The sequence below is a fragment of the Danio rerio genome, chromosome 13 (genome assembly GCF_052040795.2).
Source record: "Danio rerio strain M-AB ecotype USA chromosome 13, GRCz13ab, whole genome shotgun sequence".
Lineage (NCBI taxonomy): Eukaryota > Metazoa > Chordata > Actinopteri > Cypriniformes > Danionidae > Danio > Danio rerio.
The window spans coordinates 47,948,898-47,974,838 of record NC_141033.1 but is presented as its reverse complement, the minus strand read 5'-3'; the positions used below and the strand labels follow the sequence as shown (position 1 = coordinate 47,974,838).

Sequence of the window (25,941 nt, the reverse complement as noted above, 5' to 3'; positions counted from 1 at the left end):
GTGAAAAAAATTCTAATATTCATTCAGTTTCTTGTCGGCTTAGTCCCTTTATTAGTCAGGGGTCACCACATTGGAATGAACCGCCAACTTATCCAGCATATGTTTTACGCGGCTAACGCTCTTCCAGCTGCAACCCAACACTAGAAAACACCCATACACATTCTTTCACACACAAACACTATGGCTAATTTAGCTTGTTCAATTCACCTGTAGCACATGTATGTGGACTGTGGGGAAAACTGGAGCCCCTGGTGGAAACCCACGCAAACACAGGGAGAACATGCAAACTCCACACAGAAGGCAAATCGAAGGCATTGTGCTACCCACTGCCCCGAAGTGACAAACTGTAATTATATATATATATATATGTATATGTGTGTGTAATTATATTTACTATAAAACAGTAAAATAGATTACTACTATAAAGGTCATTATAATGCAGCATTAAAAATGCTTCTAGAATAAATTTGAATTACAAAATCTATTTAAATAATTAGTTAATTAAATTACATTTACAATCACACTAATATTATATAAGAAACCAAAACACAATTATATGCTGTTTATTATTTCATATAAATATGTAAATTACATTTTGTAATATAATAGAAAGTATACAGGCGATGCAGTGGCACAGTAGGTAGTGCTGTCACCTCACAGCAAGAAGGTCGCTGGTTCGAGCCTCGGCTGGAGTTTGCATGTTCTCCCTGCTTTCGCTTGGGTTTCCTCCGGGTGCTCTGGTTTCCCCCACAGTCCAAAGACATGCGGACATGTTTGTGTGGATGTTTCCCTGGGATGGGTTTTGGCTGGAAGGGCATCTGTTGCGTAAAAACATGCTGGATAAGTTGGTGGTTCATTCTGCTGTGGCGACCCCGGGTTAGTAAAGGGACTAAACCGAAAAGAAAATAAATGAATGAATAGAACACATAAATATATTTTAAAGAGGTCTGTTCTTTTCACCAATGCTTCATTTATTTAATAGACAGTAAAAGATATTCTATTAAACATTGTCAGCAACATCACTCCAGTCTTAAATGTTTCATAATCCTTCAGAAATCATACGTCACTTTTCTCCTATTAACGGGGTTCTCACGCTTCTTGAAAGTACTTAAATCTCAGACAATAATTCAAGTCCTGGAAAGTGCTTAAAAACAAATATAGCTCCTTGAAAGTGCTTGAATTAAATTTTAATATAATTTGTTTGGCAGCGCAGTAGGTAGTGCTGTCGCCCCACACCAAGAAGGTTGCTGGTTCGAGCCTCGGCTGGATCAGTTTTCGTTTCTGTGCGGAGTTTACATGTTCTCTCTGCATTTGCGTGGGTTTCCTCCGGGTGCTCCGGTTTCCTCCACAGTCCAAAGACATGCGGTACAGGTGAATTGGGTAGGCTAAATTGTCCGTAGTGTATGCGTGTGAGTGAGTGTGTGTGGGTTTCCCAGTGATGGGTTGTGGCTGGAAGGGCATCCGCTGCTTAAAAACATGAGCTAGAAAAGTTGGCGGTTAATTCATTGATAATTTTGTTCATTCTGTTTGTGGTTTTATTTCAACAAATGTACTGAAACTGTCAAAAACTAAAAATCTTAAATGTAAATCTTGTACAGAACACTGACAAAAAATGCACATATTTTAGAAACCGCTTTTGAATGTTGTCAGTATTTAATTCAACTACTTTTATTAAAGTTCTTGGAACATGACTGTTTAAAACGTTTTTTACATAAATATGAAGTGTAAGTGAAATGTTCAATACAGTTTGGGCTTTCATGGTGCTACATAATAACGAAGGTGCTTGATTTAAAATCCTTGCTTTAAAAAGTCCTTGATTTTGTTGTTAATGAAGTCGTGGGAACCCTGCATTATTGTAAATGCTGAAAAAGACGATTCCATTTCATATTTTTATCTTTTGATTCTTCGTATTTTGATTCTTTGAAAGTGTGAAAGGCAGCATTTATCAGGGACAAACGCTTTTTGTACCTTTATAAATGTCTTTACAGTCATTCCTAAAGTCATAAAACTATAATTTCCTTCCTAAATTCTTATTGACCAAAAAATGTTGTTCTTTCTAATCTTGATTTGCCTTTATATTATAATAGCATCCCTTTCACATGCACATAACATAGATTTCCCTAAGAAAACGAGGGAAAGCCCCAGAGAAGCAGAGACAGGCCGTCCTCATCTGTAAAGCATGTGCATGTGCATTAGAGTTGTGCGTAATAAGCCCTCAGAGGGATCTAATGGATTATGGGCCAAACACACGAAGACCTGTACAAAGAGCAGAGCCAGAAAGACCAGCATTGTGTAGTGACATTAGCCATGTCTAATGAAGGTTCTGGTGAATAAAGGAGAGCTGGCTGAGTAAATAATGTATTGGTGTTGTTTAGGGGGAGGATTTCTCTCAGTATATCAAAACACAGGAGCTGTAGAAAATGTATTTAATGAGGGCACATGACATCATTTCCCTTGAGGAAGGAGAGCGAGTGTCATAAACTCATGTGACAGCTTCAGAAGATTCAGAAACACGTCATATGTTTTGGGGTTTTACAGTAAATATGGGACAGGTGGAAAGTACTGCTAGAAGATCTGGAGAACTGAGATTGCAGGTGAACATAGAGATCATTGGCGCTGATAGTTCTACAGTTGGGGTATACTGACTTTTAGTTTCAGCTAGCCAGACGCAGAGTGTCTGGTGAACTGTCTTTTCATTATAAAATTGTCACATTTAAGGTCTGATTTCTTCAAAAATCAGTGATCTCCACTGCCTTTTATACGATCTGAAGTGAGTCTCAGACTGGACAAGAAGCACTGCGTTGAATTCCATTTTCCCCTGCCATGTATTTAAAGTATGACAATTTACTTTACTCTGTTTTTTTAAATGAAGATTCTGCACTTGCCTACTGGTACTGACTGTGCCTTTCATCTCGTTTTACACTAAATTACAACTAAATGAATTCTTAGTTATATTTAACTGAATGTATTGTAATTACATTACAACATTAATGCTATAAAAGAAACCTTGTGAAATTGAAAATAGTCACATTAACCTTTCACCGGTTTATCATTGGCTGAAAAACACAGCTGTGCCTATACCCCATTGTTGATTTCAGACCTGGGGCCTGTTCCATAAATCAAGCTTACAAAAAACGCTAGGCTTATTTTGGTAAGTCAGGTTTATTAATGGCGGATTCGGTTTCAAATTCAAATTTACGATTGTTCAAACTCAGTTACTATGGCAACTTATGCTAGGAAACAAGTCTGGTTTGGGGCAGGTTAACTCTCAGGCTGAGTCTTAAATTCAAGCTTCATCAAAATAATGTTCACCTGCTGTAATTTGATGCCATGTTAATTCACTTAACCTCTTAATAATGAATAAAACTTTATTGTCACTTAATAGTAGATTTATTTATACCAAACATCTTTAATACATATTAAACAACAACAACAAAAACAACAAAAAATACAAACTACAACATTTTAATTTTATATTTAATATTTTTCTATGTTTCTGTTTTTTTTTCTCCTGTTCATTAAAATTTTATTTAATATTTTCCCTCAACATATTAATTTAGGTGTACAAATTTTTAGACTGTGATCTTCAGTTCATGTTTTAATAGATTATATATATAGAGAGATATGTATGTATGTGTGTGTATATGTATATGTATATATGTGTGTGTGCAACTAATCTATCTATCTATCTATATGCGCATTCTATCTTTCTTTCTATATATAAGCACTGACTGATATAAGGAAGTAGGTTTTCTTAAAGAATGACTTACTGACGCGTTTTTAAAAATGGTTCACGGAGAGAGAAAAGACAGATTGCCTACACTGTTTATTATCTATATTTTGCAAAAGCACACACGTTTGTTGTCATTGTGAGTGCACACAATAAAAATTAGACACTTAACAGATTTGATTGATGTATTGATCTTATCTGTACGATCAAAACTGAAAGAAGACGCTTCAAACATGTATACGCGGTCTTCGAACCCTGAGAGTTAAAGCTGTAAACTTCGAATGGAATAATCGGGAGATGGATCCAGGCCGAACAGTAGCCTAATATAAAGATATTTTCCAACGGGCCATGGGAAACACAAGTGTCAAAGAAAAAGCAGCAATTTGCAGCGGATTCAGGAGCAAATTAAAAATTCCGCTGCTTGTGCGTGTACAGCAATTTACAGTTCTGTCTTTTATAATCAATTGTAAGTTTAAAACTTGTCGTCTCGTCCCTGTATGAACAGAGTAGGAGTCTGGTTCGCATTGTCAGCAATAAGTCAGATTTGTTTCCACTGGCAGGGCTGGCCCTTGTCACCAATTCTATTCAGAATTTTTATGGACAGAATTTCAAGGTGCAGCATTGGGCTGGAGGAGGTCCAGTTCGAAATTCATCTCTGTTATTTGCAGACGATGTTGTTCTGTTGGCTTCAAAAGTTTCCTTCAAAGGGTGGTAGGGCGAACTCTCAGGGATAGGGCGAGGAGCTCGGAGTAGAGCCGCTGCTTCTCCACATCGAGAGAAGTCAGCTGAGGTGGCTCGGGCATCTGTTTCGGATGCCTCCTAGACGCCTACCTAGGGAGGTGTTCCAGGCATGTCCCACCGTGAGGCGGCCTCGGGGAAGACGCAGGACACGCTGGAGGGACTATGCCTCTGAGCTGGCCTAGGAACGCCTCAGGATCTCCCCGGAGGAGCTGGAGAACGTGTATAGGGAGAGGGAAGTCTGGGGTTCTCTCCTAAGACTGTTGCCCCCGAGACCCGGCCCTGGAAAAGCGACAGAAGATGAATAATGAATCATGAATGAAGTTTAAAATTCATAAATCTGACCCTTTGAAATTCTAAGTTTACTTTTTTGTAATTATAAAGTCTATATCTTGCAGTTCTGATTTTTAATCACACAATTCATACTTTTTTTCCCCTCAGAATTTCTCTTACATATTTTCATTTTGTCCAAAAATATTGCAAGTTATTTTTTTGGAATTCTGAGTTTGCATCCTACAGTTTAAGTTATTATCTCACAATCTTGATAAAGCATTCATAGAAACGACAGCCGAAATCCTGATCGTTTCAGCAGAAGTGACTAAGATTGCACATTTATTTATTGTTTCAGTACTTTTTCTTGCCCGGATATACACTTGACGTCAGAATTATTAGCCCTCCTGAAATATTAGCCTCCCTCTATATTGTTTTCCCTAATTTCTGTTTAACAGAGAAGATTTTTTCAACATATTCTAAACATAATAGTTTTAATAACTAGGGATGTAACGGTATTGACTCGGTAAAACTATAGGTCTTCTGAGAAAATTTGCTCAGGCGAATGAAGCGAACGGGAGGTAGCGAAAACTACAATTCCCATCAGCCCAGGCTTGGCCATAATCCCTTGCGGTCTGTTGTCGCTACAGATCCAGTAATGCGGAAATGGAGTGTGCTGCTAGAAGCGGGGATGAAAAAGAGCTGGAAAACCCTAAAGCGGATGTTGTCGCTGCGCGCGTACTGAATAGTGGTGTTGTCGCGCGTGTTCTTATCAGCTGTGTTGTCGCGCGCGTACTGAATAGCGGTGTTGTCGCGCGAGTTGTTATCAGCTGTGTTGTCGCGCGCGTACTGTAAAGCGGGGATGGAGGGTATGTCGCGTCGTGGGGGCACTTTTGATCATTTTGGAAGGGAACTTTCTATTCAAGACTAAAAAGGGCATGTGCACTGCACAGGTTGAGCACTGTGTGTGCACGTGCCTGCAAGTTGGGGAATAGGACTAATAATCAGTCATGGGGACTGCAGAAACACAGCACACTGTTCAGATTGATGCAGACATGAGATCTCTATCTCACTCATGGTTTGTCCTCTCAAGTGGGGGAACGACAATGCACAACGTGACACACTGCTGTCAACCTGGGCCAAGTCATATCTCTCTTGTCCCAGAAACCTCAGTCCCAAATGAGAGGGTTTTTTCTGTTGCAGGGGACATTGTAAATGCCCAGAGACACCAGCTTTTACCAGATTATATTTATATGATAATTTTCCTTTAAAGCCATCTCTATCTAAGTGAGTGAGTGATTAAATGTTGAATGTGATGAGTTTTCAACACTACTAAATTGAAACTTAATTTTTTTACATGGTTTAATCTTTTTTTGTTATTAAAATTGAAGTTCCTGTTTCAAAGCTTACAGATAGATGACTAATTTGTATGTCATTGACACTTTTGGCACTTTTTTGGAGTATTTTCAAAAGTTTTGTTTTTTCCTGTAAATGATTCAATAAATATCGTACCGTGACATTCATACCGAGGTATTACCGTACCGTGAAATTCTGATACCGTTACATCCCTATTAATAACTATTTTCTAATAACTGATTTCTTTTATCTTTGCCATGATGACAGTGCATAATATTTTTCAAGATGCTAGTTTTCATCTTAAAGTGACATTTATAGGCTTACTTAGATTAATTAGGATAATTAGACAAGTCATGTAGACAATCGAAAAAAAATATTGCTCAAGAGAGATAATAATATTGGCCTTAAAATAGTTTTTAAAAATTCAAAGCTGCTTTTATTTTTGGCGAAATAAAACAAATAAGACTTTCTCCAGACGAAAGAATATTATCAGACATACTGTAAAAAAAGTCTTGCTCTGTTAAACATCATTTGGGAAATATTTGAATAAGAAAAATAAATTCACAGGAGAGTGAATCGTTCTGAATTAAATATATATGTATATACTCAAATACAGGACTAAATCCATATCCTCGAGACGGGATGTGTGCGCTTGGTTAAATAGAACAGAGGCAGATTTTTATTGATACGCCTAATGAAAGAGCGGGGGACGGATAGATGGATGTATTTCAAGCTTTGACGGACTGCCGTTCCCGGAGACGAGGCTGAGGATCAGTGTCAGCTGGTGAATAATAGATGTTGTTTATGAGAGTATATATTCAATCTGACCCCAGAGGTTACCGACAGAACTGCAACACAACTCCCGCAGGACGAGAAGGAGAGAAGGGGAGAGATAGAGAGAAAAGTGACAGATGATGTTCGTTTGGGGACGTGATGGGTCATCGGGACTCCACATGGGCCATTAGTGACACATTTGAAATATTCTAATACACACACATACAGTAACACACACGCAAACACACATGCAGCAATTAGTGATGTCAAATGTCTCTGTAAACATGCACAAACACAAAGCACTCAGTCACAGAGCATCAACTTCACAAGAGCTGGCTTGACTTGTAAGTGGGACAGTGATAAGGGATTTCCACAATATTAAGAGGACAGATCAAGTACAGACATGTTTAGTTGTAGTATCAGTGTTCCAGCCATCCCCCATCCATTTATCATTCTATCATTCATCACCTCCATACATCATTCTATCATATCATTCATTTTATTACCGGTTCATTGCTCTATTGTCCATTCATACACTATTATTCCATTATTCATCCATCCATCTATCCATCCATCCATCACTTTATCATTCCATCTTCCATCCATCCATCCATCCATCCATCCATCCATCCATCCATCCCTTAACACTCTTTCCATCCCCATCACTCCATCCATCTATCCCCTATTACTCCATGCCCTATCACTCCATCCATCCATTCCCTATCCATCCATCCATCCCTACATCCCTTGTCACTTCATCCACTCATCCCCTATCACTCTATCATTCCATCCATTTATCCATCCATCACTTTATCATTCCATCAACCATACGCCCATCCTTCCATCCCCTATCACTCTATTACCACCATCCATCAAACACTCCATCATTCCATCCATCATCCTTCCATCTCTCTATCATTCTGTCATCTATCCATCCATCACGCTATCATTCCATCATCCATTCATCACTTTATCATTCCATCATCTATCAATCCACCACTATCATTCCATCATCCATCCCCTATCACTATAATTCTATCATCCATCCATCACTCTATCATTCCATCATACATCCATCACTATAATTTCATCATCCACCCATCACTATCATTTTATCATCCATCCATCACTCTATCATTCCATCATACATCCATCACTATAATTTCATCATCCACCCATCACTATCATTTTATCATCCATCCATCACTCTATCATTCCATCATGCATGCATTACGTTTTCATCACTCTATGATTCCATCCATCACTGTATCATTCCATCAACCATCTATTCATCCATCACTATCATTCAACTATCACTCTACTATTCCATCATCCATCCATCCATTCCCTCACTCTATCATTCCATCCATCCCACCCCTATAACTCCATCTATCCATCATCCATCCAATCCTATCACTGTCTTCCCATCATCCATCCATCACTTTTATCATTCCATCATCTATCCATCAGTATCATTCCATCATCTATCCATCATTCCATCATACATCCATCACTATAATTTCATCATCCACCCATCACTATCATTTCATCATCCATCCATCACTCTATCATTTCATCATGCATGCATTACTTTTTCATCACTCTATGATTCCATCCATCACTGTATCATTCCATCAACCATCTATTCATCCATCACTATCATTCAACTATCACTCTACTATTCCATCATCCATCCATCCATTCCCTCACTCTATCATTCCATCCATCCCACCCCTATCACTCCATCTATCCATCATCCATCCAATCCTATCACTGTCTTCCCATCATCCATCCATCACTTTTATCATTCCATCATCTATCCATCAGTATCATTCCATCATCTATCCATCATTCCATCATACATCCATCACTATAATTTCATCATCCACCCATCACTATCATTTCATCATCCATCCATCACTCTATCATTTCATCATGCATGCATTACTTTTTCATCACTCTATGATTCCATCCATCACTGTATCATTCCATCAACCATCTATTCATCCATCACTATCATTCAACTATCACTCTATTATTCCATCATCCACCCATCCCCTATCACTCAATCATTCCATCCATCCAACCCCTATCACTCCTTCTATCCATCCGTTCCTATCACTGTGTCTTCCCATCATCCATCCATCACTTTTATCATTCCATCATCATTCCATCACTCTATCATTCCATCATACATCCATCACTAAAATTTCATCATCCACCCATCACTATCATTTCATCATCCATCCATCACTCTATCATTTCATCATACATCCATTACTTTTTCATCACTATATGATTCCATCCATCACTGTATTATTCTATCAACCATCTATCTATCATCAATGTAATTCATCTATCACTCTATTATTTCATCATCCATCCATCCCCTATCACTCTATCATTCCATCCATCCCTCCCCTATCACTCATCTATCCATTCATCCCTATCACTGTCTTCCCATCATCCATCCATCACTTATCTATCCATCACTATCATTCCATGATCTATCCATCACTCCATCATTCTATCATCCATCGCTCTATCATTCTATAATCCATCCATCCATCCATCACTCTATCAATCCATCATCTATCGATCACTATCTTTCCAGTATCCATCCATCACTCAATCATTCCATCATTCATCCATCACTCAATCATTCTATTATCCATCTATCACTCTATCATTTCATCATCCATCAGTCACTCTCTTTTCTCCATCCATCCATCATTCTATCATTCCATCATATATCCATCCACCACTTTAACAATCCATCATCCATCCCCTATCACTCTACCATTCCATCATCCATCCCCTACCCCTCTATCATTCCACCATTCATCCCTTATCACTCTATTATTCTATCCATACATCATTTTATCTCCACCCATTTATCCATCCAGTTCATCCATCTTTAATTTTATTATTCTATCCATCTATCATTCTTTTATTTATTAATTCATCCTTTCATTCATCCATCCATCCATGTTTTGTATAACCTATTCATTTTTCTGTCATTCCATCCATCCATCCATCCATCCATAGTATCACCCATTTATCTTTCTTTTGTTTCATTCATCTATTCATCCATCCTTGTTGTGTATCATCCGTTCATCTCTCTATGTTTTGTATAACCCATTCATCTTTCTATCGTTACATTAATCTCTCCTTCATGACACATTCCTTTGTGTCATTCTACTAGCTGAGTTCAGCACAGAAGCATTAATCATGCACAGTATTGAGTAATTAATTAACAGATCACACAAGACATGTAGAGTAAATGAACTCAGATGAGAGGAGTCAGTTTCTCCTGATGGTTTACATGCTGTCAGATCTGACTGAAACATCAGTTTGATTCATGTCTGCCAGCAGGTGGAACCACGTGTCCCCAGATCTCCATCTCATGTGTTCTCTATTTAATGTTCATCAAGCTTTAAATCATTTGCTCACTGAATAAAAAGTATAGTGTCATTTTATTTGAAAAATGTTCTGTCAGAAAATGCTGGTACATTTCAGATAATAATAATGCCAAGTAAAACATTATAAACTCAATTGTGACATTTAAAAGTGTTATTAAAGTATTAAGAGGGATTTAAATAAATAAATAAATAAATTATATATATATATATATATATATATATATATATATATATATATATATATATATATATATATATATATATATATATTTATTTTTTTACAGTGCATCTAGTTTATTAAATGTGTAATCCTGTTTTAATGCCTTATTAAAAATGCACCATTAAAATGGTTTAGTACATAAATTAATGAATGCGCATAAACAAGCAGACTGAGATCACACTAATACAAATATCTTCTGAAAGTTGACAGTTCTGTTAGTGTGTGGGTTTTCTTGGCTATATCATGCTGATAAAATCACTCAGTGTTTAGTAAATCTAAAAAAAAAAATACCATCACAAGTGAGACATAAAAAATATTAATCACTAAGTTATAAAAAGGCTGTTTTCATTAATAATTACAAAGTCTATTGGCATTAATTACTAAAATATCTATATTTTTGATATTGATATATATAGCAGAGCTCGAAATTAGCCTTTTTGCTTGGTAGCACTGGTGCTCCTAACTTTAAAAATGTAGGCGCATCAGTTAATATTTAGTCACACCCACCAATTATAAGCACTGTGACTACAAGATTTATACAAACAGATTTATTTGATTTGAAATCAGCACTAATCCAACTAACAAGCAAAAAAATATATGCATGCGTGAGGAAAATATGTCTCAACGTCTCAAATCCTGTCAATACAAGAAACTACATTTTTATAACATAACTGAGTGACCAAAATATACAGACCACTCGCCGGCCCTGCACGCACTGCTTGACATGAATGAATCTGTTAACGATATAACTGTGCTGTTCTCACGGGTGGTGTCTGCTATTGCACTGATGCTTTTGACATACTAAATGGTCGCTAATTCGAGCCCAGACATACTGTGAAAATTTCCTTGTACTGTTAAACATCATTTAGGAAATATTTAAAACAGAAAAAAAAAAAAATCAAAGGGGACTAATAATTCTGACTACAACTGTGTATATATATACACACACACACACACACACACACACACATATATATATATATATATATATATATATATATATATATATATATATATATATATATATATATACATACACACACACACACACACACATATATATATTTATATATATATATATATATATATTTATATATATATATATATATATATATATATATATATATATATATATATATATACATATATATATATATACATATATATATATATATATATATATATATATATATACATATATATATATATATATATATATATATATATATATATATATATATATATATTTGTTTAGTGTGTTCTTATAGATGGTGCATGTTCCCGTTTATGGACCTTTATCTTTATTTCTCCTGGACATTTAAATAATGAGCAAATGGGCGTTTTAGCTGAGGCTTTTTAATGTTTCATAACATATTTTCAGAAGTGCATTAATAATTAATCACAATTATTAATTACATTTGCAGATTTTTCAAGTATTTCAAAAGTTTTAATTTTCAGAACTATTTTGTTGTCTTATTTTACATTAACCCTTAAAAGAGCACTCATAAAACTACTAATTGTTTTTTTTATTGAACTGAACTTTTAAACTTTTGTGACTTATATATCTGTCTCTTCAGAATTTTGAAACAAATTGTTTATGTGGTGAGTTTTTGCTAAATTTGTTGAACATTTCAAAGCATTTCTTTTATTGTGAATGAAAATACACACATTTTTAATTCTCTATATTCACTTGATTTTCTCTTAAACTCAGCGATTGCGGAAACCCTGAATGGTCTATGTCAGATTTTAATATATATAGTATACTGTATAAGGTCACTACCTGACAAAAGTCTTGTCATTGATCCCAGTTGTAAAAGCCTTCTAGTTGATCATTTGGAAAAGTGGCAGAAGGTCGATTTTTCTGATAAATCATCTGTTGGACTGCATCCCAATCATCACAAATACTGCAGAAGACCTACTGGAACCAGCATGGACCCAAGATTCTTACAGAAATCAGTCAAGTTTGGTGAAAGAAAAAATCATGGTTTGGGGTTGCATTCAGTATGGGGGTGTGCGAGAGATCTGCAGAGTGGATGGCAACATCAACAGCCTGAGGTATCAAGACATTTGTGCTGCCCATTACATTACAAACCACATGAGAGGGCAAATTCTTCAGCAGGATAGCGCTCCTTCTCATACTTCAGCCTCCACATCAAAGTTCATGAAAGCAAAGGTCAAGATGTTCCAGGATTGGCTAGCCCAGTCACCAATATAAACATTATTAAGCATGTCTGGGGTAAGAAGGAGGAGGCATCAAAGATGAATTCAAAGAATCTTGATGAACTCTGGGAGTCCTGCAAGAATGCTTTCTTTGTCATTCCAGATGACTTTATTAATAAGTGATTTGGGTCATGGCAGAGATGTATGGATGCAGTCCTCCAAGCTCATGGGAATCATACATAATATTTATTCTTTTTTCCACTGCAGCATGTGTACATTACCATACTGTACATTGTTCAAAATGAGCTGTATAACCTGTGCTGCACTACCAACATCATTTTTCAATCATTTTACCTTTTAGGGAGCTGTTTATGAGAACGATTGTTGCAGTTGCAGTGAAGTTTTCCTCTGAGAATAGCTGCGTTAATGTGTGTGAGGATTTCTGTGAGATAAAGTAACATGACCCAGGACTGATAGATGATTTTGTGAGAGTAAGCAAATTCATAACACTCCCGGATCAGTTCATGACAGCCATTTCCCCGATTTCAGTCCTCTAGAGCCCCGGTATCACCAATAAACACTCATCATCTTCATCTTATAAAAAAAGCTCTCACGGCAGCGGCCTGCTCTAGACAACATGATCTGTCTGTCTGTTTTGTGGCTCTACGTTCAGGAAGCAGAAGTGTGAGAAATTAACGAATCGTTGCTAAATGTTGCCTGTGGTTGCAGACTCTCATATACGTCTGATAACAGCGTGTGACTGATAATGCTAGCATGTTTAAAAATGACTCTGAAGAAGGAACTGTCTGGTCTTTTAGGGTAAATCTAAGCAAGAAATAGACGAAGGACTGAAAGAGAAAATAAGAAAAGTGCTTTGCATGAGAAATGCACGCAATAATGTCTACGTGAGAATGAAAATGCACGTTTGTGGAACGAAGATGGATGGATTTATCTTCTATGGAAGATAAAACTAATTGAAATGGAACCAAGAGCGAAAGGGGAAAAGGAAAATCAGATTGGAAAATACATCATTCATCTTTATATTTCATCCATATTCTTATATTTCATTTCATATTTCATTTTATATTTCCATCCATTTATCCATCTACTGTTGTATCATCCCTTCATCCATCCATTGTAATATTGTTTTATCTTTTTTTTCTTGTTTCATCTATTTATCCATCTATTTGTTCGTCCAATCGCCCATCCATTATTTTATTGTTCCATCCATCAATCATTTTATCGTTCTTTCCATCTGTCCATCTATCCATAATCTTATTGTTCTGTCATCCATCCATCATTTTATTGTTCCTTCCTTCATTCCTTCCATTCATCCATCATTTTATTCTATCCATTCATCCATCATTTTATTCTATCCATCCATCCATTTTTATTTTGTTCCATCCATCCATCATTTTATTATGTGCATTCATTCATTATTTTATCGTTCCATCCATCCATCCATCCATCCATCCATCCATCCATCCACCCTTTTATTCTATCAATTCATCCATTATAATATTGTTCTATGCATCCATCCATCCATCATTTTATTGTTTCTTAATCCTTCCATCCATTCATCCTTCCATCCATCCATCCATCCATCATTTTACTTTTCCAACTATCCATAAACTTACTGTTGCTACCATCTGTCATCAATTTATTTTATTGTTCCTTTCTTTCAGCCATCCATCCATTCATCATTTTATTCTATCCATCCATCCGTTCATCCATTTTTATTGTTCCATCCATTCATTTTATTCTATCCATCCTTCCATCATCCATCTTTTTATAGTTCCTTTCACCTGTCCATCCATCCTTCCATCCATTCATCCATCATCCATCCATTTATCCATTATTGTATTGTTCCATCTATCCATCCATCCATCATTTTTTTCTTTCCATCTGTCCATAATCTTATTGTTCCTTCCATCTGTCATCCATCCATCATTTTATTGTTCCTTCCTTCCATTCATTTATCCATGAATCCATTCGTCCATTATTTTATTGTTCCATCCATCATTTTATTCTCACCATCCATCTATTCATCTATTATTTTATTGTTACATCCATCCATCATTTTATTCTCTCCATCCAACCATTCATCCATTATTTTATTGTTATATCCATCCATCAATCCATCCATACATCCATCATTTTGTTTCTTAATCCTTCCATCCATCCATCTTTTTATCGTTCCTTCCACCTGTCCGTCCAACCATCCATCCATTCATCCATCCATCCATTGTCATCTATCCGTACACCCGTCCATAAATCATTTTATTGTTCCATCTGTTCATCCATTCTTTTATTTAGTGTTCATTCCATCCATCCCTAAATTTATAGTTCCATCCATCCATCCATCCATCCATTGTCATCTATCCGTACACTCCATAAATCATTTTATTGTTCTATCTGTTCATCCATTCTTTTATTTAGTGTTCATTCCATCCATCCATCTCCAAATTTAAAGTTCCATCCATCCATCCATCCATATCTTTATTGTTTCATCCATCCAGCCATCTATCTATCTAAATATTTATTGTTGCATCCATCCATCCATCTATCATTTTATTGTTCCATCCATTCATCAATCTATAAATGTATTGTCATCTATCCGTCCGCCCATCCATCCATCTTTTTATTGTTCCATCCATTCATCCATCTATAAATGTATTGTCATCTATCCGTCCGCCCATCCATCCATCTTTTTATTGTTCCATCCATTCATCCATCTATAAATGTATTGTCATCTATCCGTCCGCCCATCCATCCATCTTTTTATTGTTCCTTCCATCATTCATCCATCCATCGGTCCATCCGTCCATCTGTTCATGTATTCTTATATTTAGTGTTCAACCCTTACATCCATCCATAAATTTATTGTAATTTCTCTCCATCCCTTCATCTAACTTTACATGTATTGTTCCATCCATCCATTTATCTGTCCATGCATTCATCCATTTTTCAGTTTATTGTTCAATCCATCAATTGTGCTGTTGTTACTGTATATCTATCCATCATTCTAATACTCCACCCATACAATAATTATTTTATCATTCCTTTCATCCCTCCCTCCATTGACCCATTTATCCATTTTATGTAAAATGAATTTAAGGTAGAACTTACTGAAATAGGACCAAAAGTGAAAAAAGGAAAAACACTTTGCATGAACACTTAGCAAATCATTTTGTTTTGAGAAGCAAAGAACTGCATGTAGTTGTAGGGGGAAGAAGCTTTGGAGGCTGAAAAATGAATGAAGGTCAATGGGACGACTCTATTGTGATTTTGTGTGTGAGAGAGGGAGAGAGATAGTGTGAGTGTTTGAGTGTGTGTGAGCACATTAATGAGAGCTGTGTGATCACAGTTTTGTCGTGTTTAATAATTCACTTGTCCTGGGACGGTCTCTTTGTGAACACATGTCCATTAGAGATGTCACACACCTCACTGCTTCTCTGTTTCTCTGAGCTCTGCTGTAATAGTCCAGAGGTCACAGGTTAGCATAGCAAACACATGACCTTTAACACTAATGTGCTCACACACTCTTGAAGCCATTTAGCACTGGTTAGAAATGGGCCCCAACAGGCGTAGGATCTCTTAAACGCACACATAAAGGCCTTCATTTGTCTGGAAAAAGAAATGTTTTTCTTATATTGAGTTTAATGGCTTTTGTCTTTAATTGGCAGGATGATGATGGTGCTCGTGGTTTTGAGAGAGCAATGGGATTTGAGCCTGAACTCGTGAGCACTTCCACTGGGTCACATCTCTGGCCAGTGGAGCTTTATGGTCATGCTTTATTTTTTTTACATCCAGGTCTAGAGTTCTTATGTAAAATTAAAGTATTTTTGATTATTCTTTATTTATTCTAAAGAAATAAATAAAGACACATATACAGTTACGGCCATTTTATTAGGTACACCGTATTAGTACAGGTGTGGTCTCTGTTGCTGTAGCCCATCTGCCTCATCCATTCATCCATCCATCCATCATTTTATTGTTTCTTCAATCCGTTCTTCCATCAATTTGTTTCTTGCATCCATCCATCCATCCATCCATCATTTTATTGTTCCTTCAATCCATTCATCCATCAAATTGTTTCTTCCATCCATCCATTCATCCGTCCGTCCATTCATTCATTATTTTATTGTTTCTTTAATCAGTTCTTCCATCAATTTGTTTCTTGCATCCATCCATCCATCCATCCATCATTTTATTGTTCCTTCAATCCATTCATCCATCAAATTGTTTCTTCCATCCATCCATCCATTCATCCATCCGTCCGTTCATTCATTATTTTATTGTTTCTTTAATCGGTTCTTCCATCAATTTGTTTCTTTCTTCCATCCATGCATCCATCCATCCGTCCATCCGTCCATTCATCCATCATTTTATTGTTCCTTCAATCCATTCATCCATCAAATTGTTTCTTCCATCCATCTATCCGTCCGTCCATTCATTCATTATTTTATTGTTTCTTCAATCCGTTCTTCCATCAATTTGTTTCTTTCTTCCATCCATCCATCCATCCATCCATCCACCCATCCATCATTTTATTGTTCCTTTAATCCATTCATCCATCAAATTGTTTCTTCCATCCATCCATCCATCCATCCGTCCATTCATTCATTATTTTATTGTTTCTTTAATCGGTTCTTCCATCAATTTGTTTCTTTCTTCCATCCATGCATCCATCCATCCATCCGTCCATCCGTCTATTCATCCATCATTTTATTGTTCCTTCAATCGATTCATCCATCAAATTGTTTCTTCCATCCATCCATCCGTCCGTCCATTCATCCAACATTTCATTGTTTCTTCAATCCAGTCATCCATCAATTTGTTTCTTTCTTCCATCAATCCATCCATCCGTCCATTCATCCATAATTTTATTGTTCCTTCAATCCATTCATCCATCAAATTGTTTCTTTCATCCATCCCTCCATCCGTCCATTCATCCATCATTTCATTGTTTCTTCAATTCATTCATCCATCAATTTTGTTTCTTCCATCCATCCAACCAGCCGTCCATCTGTCCATCATTTTATCGTTTCTTCAATCCGTCCATTCATCAATTTGTTTCTTCATCCGTCCAACCATCATTTTGTTCCAATTATCTGTTCATCCATCTTTCCACTACGGCCAATTTAACTTATTCAACTCATCTGTACCGCATGTCTTTGGACTTCTGGGGAAATCGGAGCACCCAGAGGAAAACCCATGCCAACACTTGGAGAACATGCAAACTCCACACAGAAATGCCAACTGACCCAGCTGGGACTCAAATCAACGACCTACTTGTTGTGAGGTGATAGTGCTAACCACTGAGTCACCGTGTCGCCTCGCAAAGAATGTTTAATTTCATAATGGCTTCATACTATAGACATCAACTTTACCCCCTTATTATTTATTAATAAAATGGTTGCATTTTTTTTTGTAAAAGCAATTGAACTGGCTTAGCTAAACGACCAAACTTTGACCTCCAGGTCGCTGTGGTTGAGCTGATGGCGACATCTGACCTGTGACCTCTGACACTCAAGAGTTGAAGAATTTAAACGCACAGCACAGATGATAGATTATGTGTGCGAGAAAGAGAGAGTGAGTTGCATCAGGCCGGTTATTTGTATAAACTCTCTCTCGCACTCTTTTCCTCTCTGGGGCCATGAAATGTTACTGCGACATCTGATACCACTTGATTGGGCCGAGGGCTGTCTGACCCACTGCCTGTCAGCAATTACCTCACGTTAAAAAATCCCCCTTGAGTTGCAAATTCAATCAGGCAGGGCTATCATTGCCAGCCCTGTCTCCAAACTACAGAGCTGTAAACCAGATTACTTGCGCCGACCTCTCTAAAAATCAGATCTCTTACCCGGTTGATCAATATCTGAATATGTCTACAGGCGGGCCGGGAACTCCTGGATGTCTTCTGGGTTTCTCAGATGGGACAATGAAGTCTTTAGATTAGAGTTTTTTGATGAACTGCAAAAAGACAGGAGAATGAGTTTAGTTGATGGTTCAGAACTTCTAAAGCTAGCAAATTATGGGGGAAATTGTTCAGTGGCGTCTAAAGTTACTTTCGCTTCTTTTACAGTTTGAAGGGGTTGTTCACTCAAAAATGAGAATGTACTCATTATTTACTCTCCTTTAGGTGGCTCCAAACATTTGAGTTTATTTTTTCTAGCGAACACAAAAGAAGATATTTTTAAGAATGCTGAAAACCTGTAACCCTTCACTTTCATAGTAGGAAAAACAAAAAATCGAAGTCAATGGTTACAGGTCTAAAAAAACTAAATAAATAAAAATGTGTGAAGTGTGAAGATGTTTTGAAAAATGCTGTTACCATTTACTTCCATTGTAGGAAATATAATTACAATGGAAGTCAATGGTTACAGGTTTTACAATTTTATAGAGCTTATATGATATTGGGTTATAGGATATTAGGATATGAGATATTATGTAAGATATTTTCAAGGATTATGCAAAACCTGTAGCCATAGACTTCCATAATGGAAAAAGCAAATACTATGGAAGTCAATGGTTACTGGTTTGCATGATTTTTCAAAATATCTGCTTTTGTTTTTGACTGAAGAACGAAAATCATAAAGGTATAAAAAGTAAAAAAAAATGTGGGAAGAATGTGTGATGTGTGAAGATATTTTGAAGAATGCTGAAAACCTGTAACCATTTACTTCAACTGTAGGAAATGCAATTGCTATGGAAGTCAATGGTCACAGGTTCTACAAAATTATATAGGTTATAAGATATTTTCAAGAATTGTGCAAAACCTGTAGCCATAGACTTCCATAATAAGAAGAGCGAATACTATAGAACTCCGAGGTTACCGTTTGCTTGATTTTTAAAAATAGCTTATTTTGTGTTCAATAAAAAAAAAAAAAAGTTTTTGAGTGAATAATGTGTGAAGTGTGAAGATATTTTGAAGAATGCTGAAAACCTGTAACCATTTACTTCAATTTTAGAAAATGCAATTACTATGGAAGTCAATGGTTACCGGTTTGCATGTTTTTTTCAAAACAACTTCTTTTGTTTTTGACAGAAGAACGAAAATCATAAAGGTCTGAAACAAAGTAAAAAAAAAAAAATTGTGAAGAATGTGTGAAGTGTGAATATATTTTGAAGAATGCTGAAAGCCTGTAACCATTTACTTCAACTGTAGAAAATGCAATTGCTATGCAAGTCAGTGGTTACAGGTTTCACAATATTATCTAGGTTATAAGATATTAGGTTGTAGGACATTAGGTTATAAGATATTTTCAAGTATTGTGCAAACCTGTAACCATAGACTTCCATAGTAAGAAAATGAAATACTATGGAAGTCAATGGTTACAGGTTTGCATGATTTTTTTTAAATATCTTAAATATCTCTATCTCTAAAATATCTTGTTTTTGATAGAAGAATGAAAATCGTAAAGGTTGGAAACAAATAAAAATAAAAAATGTGGAAATTGTAAAAATGTTTTGAAGATTGTTGTAACCATTTACTTCCATTGTAGGAAATGCAATCACCATGGAAATCAATGGTTACAGGTTCTACGATATTAAATAGGTTATAAGATATTAGGTTATAGGATATTATATTAGGTTGTATGTTATATAAGTATAAGATATTTTGAAGAATTGTGCAGACCTGTAACCATTGACTTCCATAGTATGAAAATCAAATACTATGGAAGTTAATGGTTACCATTTGCATTATTCTTCAAAAATATTTTATGTTGTGTTCAATGGAAGAAAGTCATAAAGGTTTGCAACAAATAAAGATTAAAAAAATGTTTTTGAGTGAACTATTCCTTTAACTTGTACAAGTACTTTATAGTGCTCATGTAAAATGAATGTTTTTTATCACAGGATATCCTTGGTGTGGTGCATTTGTGGGCAGGGAATGGTCATTTTTGACGTGATGATGGAGGAAGTGGTCATAATGGTGGTCGTAAGATCTCAAATGGAATTGACAAGTTATTTTTTACAGTATGTGTGATTCATGTCTGTTGTGCATTTCCTGGAAAGAAATTGATTGGCAGAGCCAGACACAATCTGCAGGCTTTAATTGTTTAAAAAAACTAAACAAAACAAAAAATAATAATGAAATTAATAAATTAAAAAAAAAAAAAAAAAAAAAATATATATATATATATATATATATATATATATATATGTATATATATATATATATATATATATATATATATATATATATATATGTATATATGTATATATATATATGTATATATGTATATATATATATATATATATATATATATATATATAATTATTTACTATATATACTATATATCATTAATAAATATAATTAGTAAATATAGTATTTACTATATATACTAATATTTACTTAAATGTATTATAATAAATAGATATAAAAATAAATAATGAATGAAAGTGTATGAGCTGAAGCCTTAGCACACACTGTAAAAAAAATCAATTGTATTAATATCCAGTTAGAACTATTTGTTTGGTAAACACAGCTACAGCTGTTTTTCTCATATAATACATCCTTTCAAAGACAGAAAATATTACTTTACGAACAGTATTGCACGTAATTTAAATAAATGTGCATATTATTCAATAATATTACTGAAAAATAAAATATGTTTATGCTGGCACATATTTCATGTGGGCCTAGTGACTGGTAAAGTTAATAATGTGGTAATGTTTGCATGTGATAAATGGTTACATGTAAGATGAATAATGTAGAGATTTACAGTATCTATTATCCTGAGTGCATGTGCATAAGTATACACCCTCCCCTTTCTATGTACTCCATGCATATGCTGTAGATGTTTTTTTTTATGGTGTGTGAGTGTGTGGTCAGCGCTGGACTCAGTGGTTTGGGTTTGACCACGGTGGCTCTCAGCTGTTGGCCATGTCTCTTGCACCTGATTGAAATGGGCATTATCATTTGTTAAGTGCCCTCTTTGCCTCTGGCCAATAACTCTTAACGCAGCCTGTGGTCACTTCTGAGCGATCGGGAGGGTAAAATATTCATCGCTCAGAAGTGGTGGTTTTCCTCTGGCCAGGTCTGAAAGCTTGGACTGGTTTTGTGCCTTTTAACCAGGCCTCTAAAACTTAGTCGCAGAGGAATTCCTGCTGTCAGTCTGAAAATAATGACCACTGCAGTCTAAAAAAATAATGATCAATGCACTCTGAAATAATGTTCACTGCAGTCAAAAATAATGATCACTGCAGTATTTAATAATGTTCAATGCCGTCAGAAATATTATTCATTGCAGTTTAATAATGACCACTGTGCTCTGATAATGATGTTCACTGCAGTCTGATAAAAATGACTGCAGTAGTCTGAAAATAATGTTCACTGCAGTCTGCTAATAATGTTCACTGCAGTCTGATAATAATGTTCACTGCAGTCTGCTAATAATGTTCACTGCAGTCTGATAATAATGTTCACTGCAGTCTGATAATAATTATCACTGCAGTCTGATAATAATGATCACTGCAGTATTTAAAATGTTCACTGCAGTCTGATAATAATGTTCACTGCAGTCTGATAATAATGTTCACTGCAGTCTGATAATAATGTTCACTGCAGTCTGATAATAATTATCACTGCAGTCTGATAATAATGATCACTGCAGTATTTAAAATGTTCACTGCAGTCTGATAATAATGACTACAGCAGTCTGAAAATAATGTTCACTGCAGTCTGATAATAATATTCACTGCAGTCTGATAATAATGACTACAGCAGTCTGAAAATAATGTTCACTGCAGTCTGATAATAATGTTCACTGCAGTTTGATAATAATGACTACAGAAGTCTGAAAATAATGTTCACTGCAGTCTGATAATAATGACCACTAAAGACTGATAATAATGTTCACTGGAGTCTGATAATAATGATCACTGCAGTCTGATAATAACCACTGCAGACTGATAATAATGACCCCTGCAGTCTGATAATAATGTTCACTGCAGGTTGATAAAAATGTTCACTGCAGTCTGATAAAAATGTTCACTGCAGTCTAATAATAATGACCACTGCAGTCTGATAATAATGATCAAAGCAGACTGATAATAATGATCACAGCAGTCTGAAAATAATGTTCACTGCAGTCTGATAATAATGACCACTGCAGACTGATAATAATGTTCACTACAGACTGATAATAATGACCATTGCAGACTGATAATAATGTTTACTGCAGTCTGATAATAATGTTCACTGCAGTCTGATAATATTGTTCACTGCAGGCTGATAATAATGACCACTGTAGACTGATAAGGATGTTCACTGCAGTCAGATAATAATGTCCACTGCAGACTGATAATAATGTTCACTGCAGTCTTATAAGAATGACCACTGCAGTCTGATAATAATGACCACTGCAGACTGATAATAATGACCACTGCAGACTGATAATGATCACTGCAGTATTTAAAATGTTCACTGCAGGCTGATAATAATGACCACTGTAGACTGATAAGGATGTTCACTGCAGTCAGATAATAATGTCCACTGCAGACTGATAATAATATTCACTGCAGTCTTATAAGAATGACCACTGCAGACTGATAATAATGACCACTGCAGACTGATAATAATGACCACTGCAGACTGATAATGATCACTGCAGTATTTAAAATGTTCACTGCAGTCTGATAATAATGTTCACTGCAGTCTGATAATAATGTTCGCTGCAGACTGATAATAATGTTCACTGCAGACTGATAATAATGACCAATGCAGACTGATAATGTTCATTGCAGTTTGATAATAATGTTCACTGCAGTCTGATAATAATGATCACTGCAGTCTGATAATAATGATCATTGCAGTATTTAAAATGTTCACAGCAGTCTGATAATAATGTTCACTGCAGTCTGATAATATAATAAGCGTTTTACAAGACGTTTTCCGCATTCAAACCCAAGCGATTTTCTGTCAAACAGAAAGGCCCGTGGACACAGAGACGTTTTTTGCTTGCGTTTTCCATTGACGTTTAACGCCTTGTGACTAAATAAAGGGCGTCAATGCGATCGTGCACATCAACACGCAAAACACCAGGCGCAAAAGCGTCATTTAAAAAAAAAAAACGCCTCATGCTCGTTTTTTTGATTTGATGAGCCGCGTTAAAAACTCCACCAATCAGATTGGCACTTTTGTTCACATACTCGGAGCTGCTGAAGTTACAGTAAACAGCACTTGTAGGCAAAACTGTCAATGCAAGTGCACATTAAAGAAGATGCCCAGAGGTAATATGAACTTGGAGCTGTTTGGAGCTCTGGTGAACAATAATAATTTCTTCATCGCTAGAGCTGGAGCTGCTGCTTGAACCATCTATGCTTGTTCGAGTCACCAGTAATTTTAACAACAAGCATGTAAACTTCCTCTCTTCCTCTTCTTCTGTGTTACAAACGGGTGTCAGAAGCTTAAAGTTGTGTAGCGCCATCTAACGTCAAGGAGTGATTTTGCATACTCTTCTGCTTGACGCCAGTGAAAATCGCTTGGGTTTAAATGCGGAAAAACGTCTCGTAAAACGCTGACAGTAAACACAAACGAAAAGCATCCCGATGTGTAGGAGCCAAGCATGCAAAATCACTTCTTGACATTAGATGGCGCTACACAACTTTAAGCTTCAGACACCCGCTTGTAACACAGAAGAGGAAGAGAGGAAGTTCACACGTTTGTTGTTAAAGTTACTGGTGACTCGAACAAGCATAAATGGTTTAAGTAGCAGCTCTAGCGACGAAGAAATGATTATTGTTCATGTCGCCTCTGGGCATCTTCTTCAGTGTGCGCACGGATTAACAATTTTGCGCTTGAGCGCCTCCATGTGCTGTTTACTGTAACTTCAGCAGCTCCGTGTATGTGAACAAAAGTGCCAATCTGATTTGTGGAGAAGGTTTTAACTCGGCGCGTTAAAACATAAAAACGAGCATGAGGTGTTTTTTTTTAAAATGTTTTTTTCACACGTTTGCGCCTGGCGTTTTGCGCGTTGATGTGCATGATTACAATGGTGACCTTTACATAGTCACGAGGCGTTAAACGTCAACGGAAAACGCAAGCAAAAAACTTCTCGGTGTACACAGGCCTTCAGGCATTGTGCTTAATAAGTAGGTTAATGTGAATGAATAGCAGTTATACCACATGTGTTATCAATACCACACGTATTATCAAAACGTCTAAATACCGATTCATAATATTAATAACAATTCCTTTTCTAGGAACTCAAAATGCTTTACACATTTTGGGGGCAATCTTCATTCATTCAATCATTCATTTTCTTGTCGGCTTAGTCCCTTTATTAATCCGGGGTCGCCACAGAGGAATGAACCGCCAACTTATCCAGCAAGTTTTTATGCAGCAGATGCCCTTCCAGCCGCAACCCATCTCTGGGAAACATCCACACACACACACTGATACACTATGAACAATTTAGTCTACCCAATTCACCTGTAACTCATGTCTTTGGACTGTGGGGGAAACCGGAGCACCCGGAGGAAACCCATGCAAAGGCAGGGAGAACATGCAAACTCCACACAGAAACACCAACTGAGCCTAGGTTCGAACCAGCGACCTTCTTGCTGTGAGGCGACAGCACTACCTACTATGCTACTGCCTCGCCGGGGCAATCTTCATCACCATAAATAATAAAAAATACATGAAAATTTAATTAAGAGGTTGTCATGTAACTTTCTTATTGCTATTATTACATCAATATTCTGATTATTGAAAATTATAAAAGTAATATATTACAACCTTAATCTTAAAAAAAAAAAGCAGTCAATTAAGCCACTCTTAAAAATCTTTAAAAATAAGAAACATTTTCACATCACATTCCTTAAGAAGTAAATAAGTAGCACATTTACAGTAGTTGCTGTTTTTAAGTGACTCAAGATTAGATTACTTTTAAAAGTAACTGTATTATTGGTGCACATAAAAACACAGTTATCACTGTCAAAATCTGAAGAAACAAAATCAGAGTCGAGGTGTGTCTAGCATTTTGACTTGGTGTCGTAAATCTGTGTTGTTTATAGACTATAAATGTGTTGTCAATCCTGCTGATGTAGGACATTCCCAGAGGTGTGAACCACAGAAGAGTTTCATTTACCTGTCAGGCTTTTTGATATGTCATTCTGCGATGCTCTGATTCATTTCTAGACGTGCTTTCGCTATGCTGCACGCTTCTGAATGTCCCCCAACCCTTCTGCGAATGTGCTGCGTGTCTCTGGGTTTTTCCAGCATCGAGTGCAGCTAAACCACAGGTCACATGAGAGCAGGC

The 25,941-nt window shown here is 36.2% G+C and overlaps 2 protein-coding genes and 1 long non-coding RNA gene across 22 annotated transcripts in view; 2 read left to right on the top strand and 1 right to left on the bottom strand.

The window, feature by feature from the left end:
* The window catches only part of runx3 (RUNX family transcription factor 3), a 269,502-nt gene that overhangs the window by 51,834 nt on the left and 191,727 nt on the right, over window positions 1-25,941 (top strand). The gene's annotated exons all lie outside the window — the stretch shown is intronic.
* Window positions 757-25,922, bottom strand: LOC108191951 (uncharacterized). Of its 2 annotated transcripts, none has more exons than XR_015506380.1 (3): window positions 25,771-25,922; window positions 18,537-18,646; window positions 757-889 (listed from the first exon to the last, which is right to left on the bottom strand). It is a non-coding gene; the product is annotated as an uncharacterized LOC108191951 (long non-coding RNA). The 2 variants fall into 2 exon arrangements; XR_015506379.1 differs by lacking the exon at window positions 757-889 and adding an exon at window positions 958-4,750.
* On the top strand, window positions 15,923-20,738 carry LOC147841192 (uncharacterized). The gene is made up of 4 exons (XM_087279926.1): window positions 15,923-15,964; window positions 16,357-16,456; window positions 16,831-19,924; window positions 20,015-20,738. The coding sequence occupies exons 1-3, from the start codon at window positions 15,923-15,925 to the stop codon at window positions 17,934-17,936; spliced, it is 1,248 nt and encodes a 415-aa protein (XP_087136052.1). The 3' UTR covers window positions 17,937-19,924; window positions 20,015-20,738.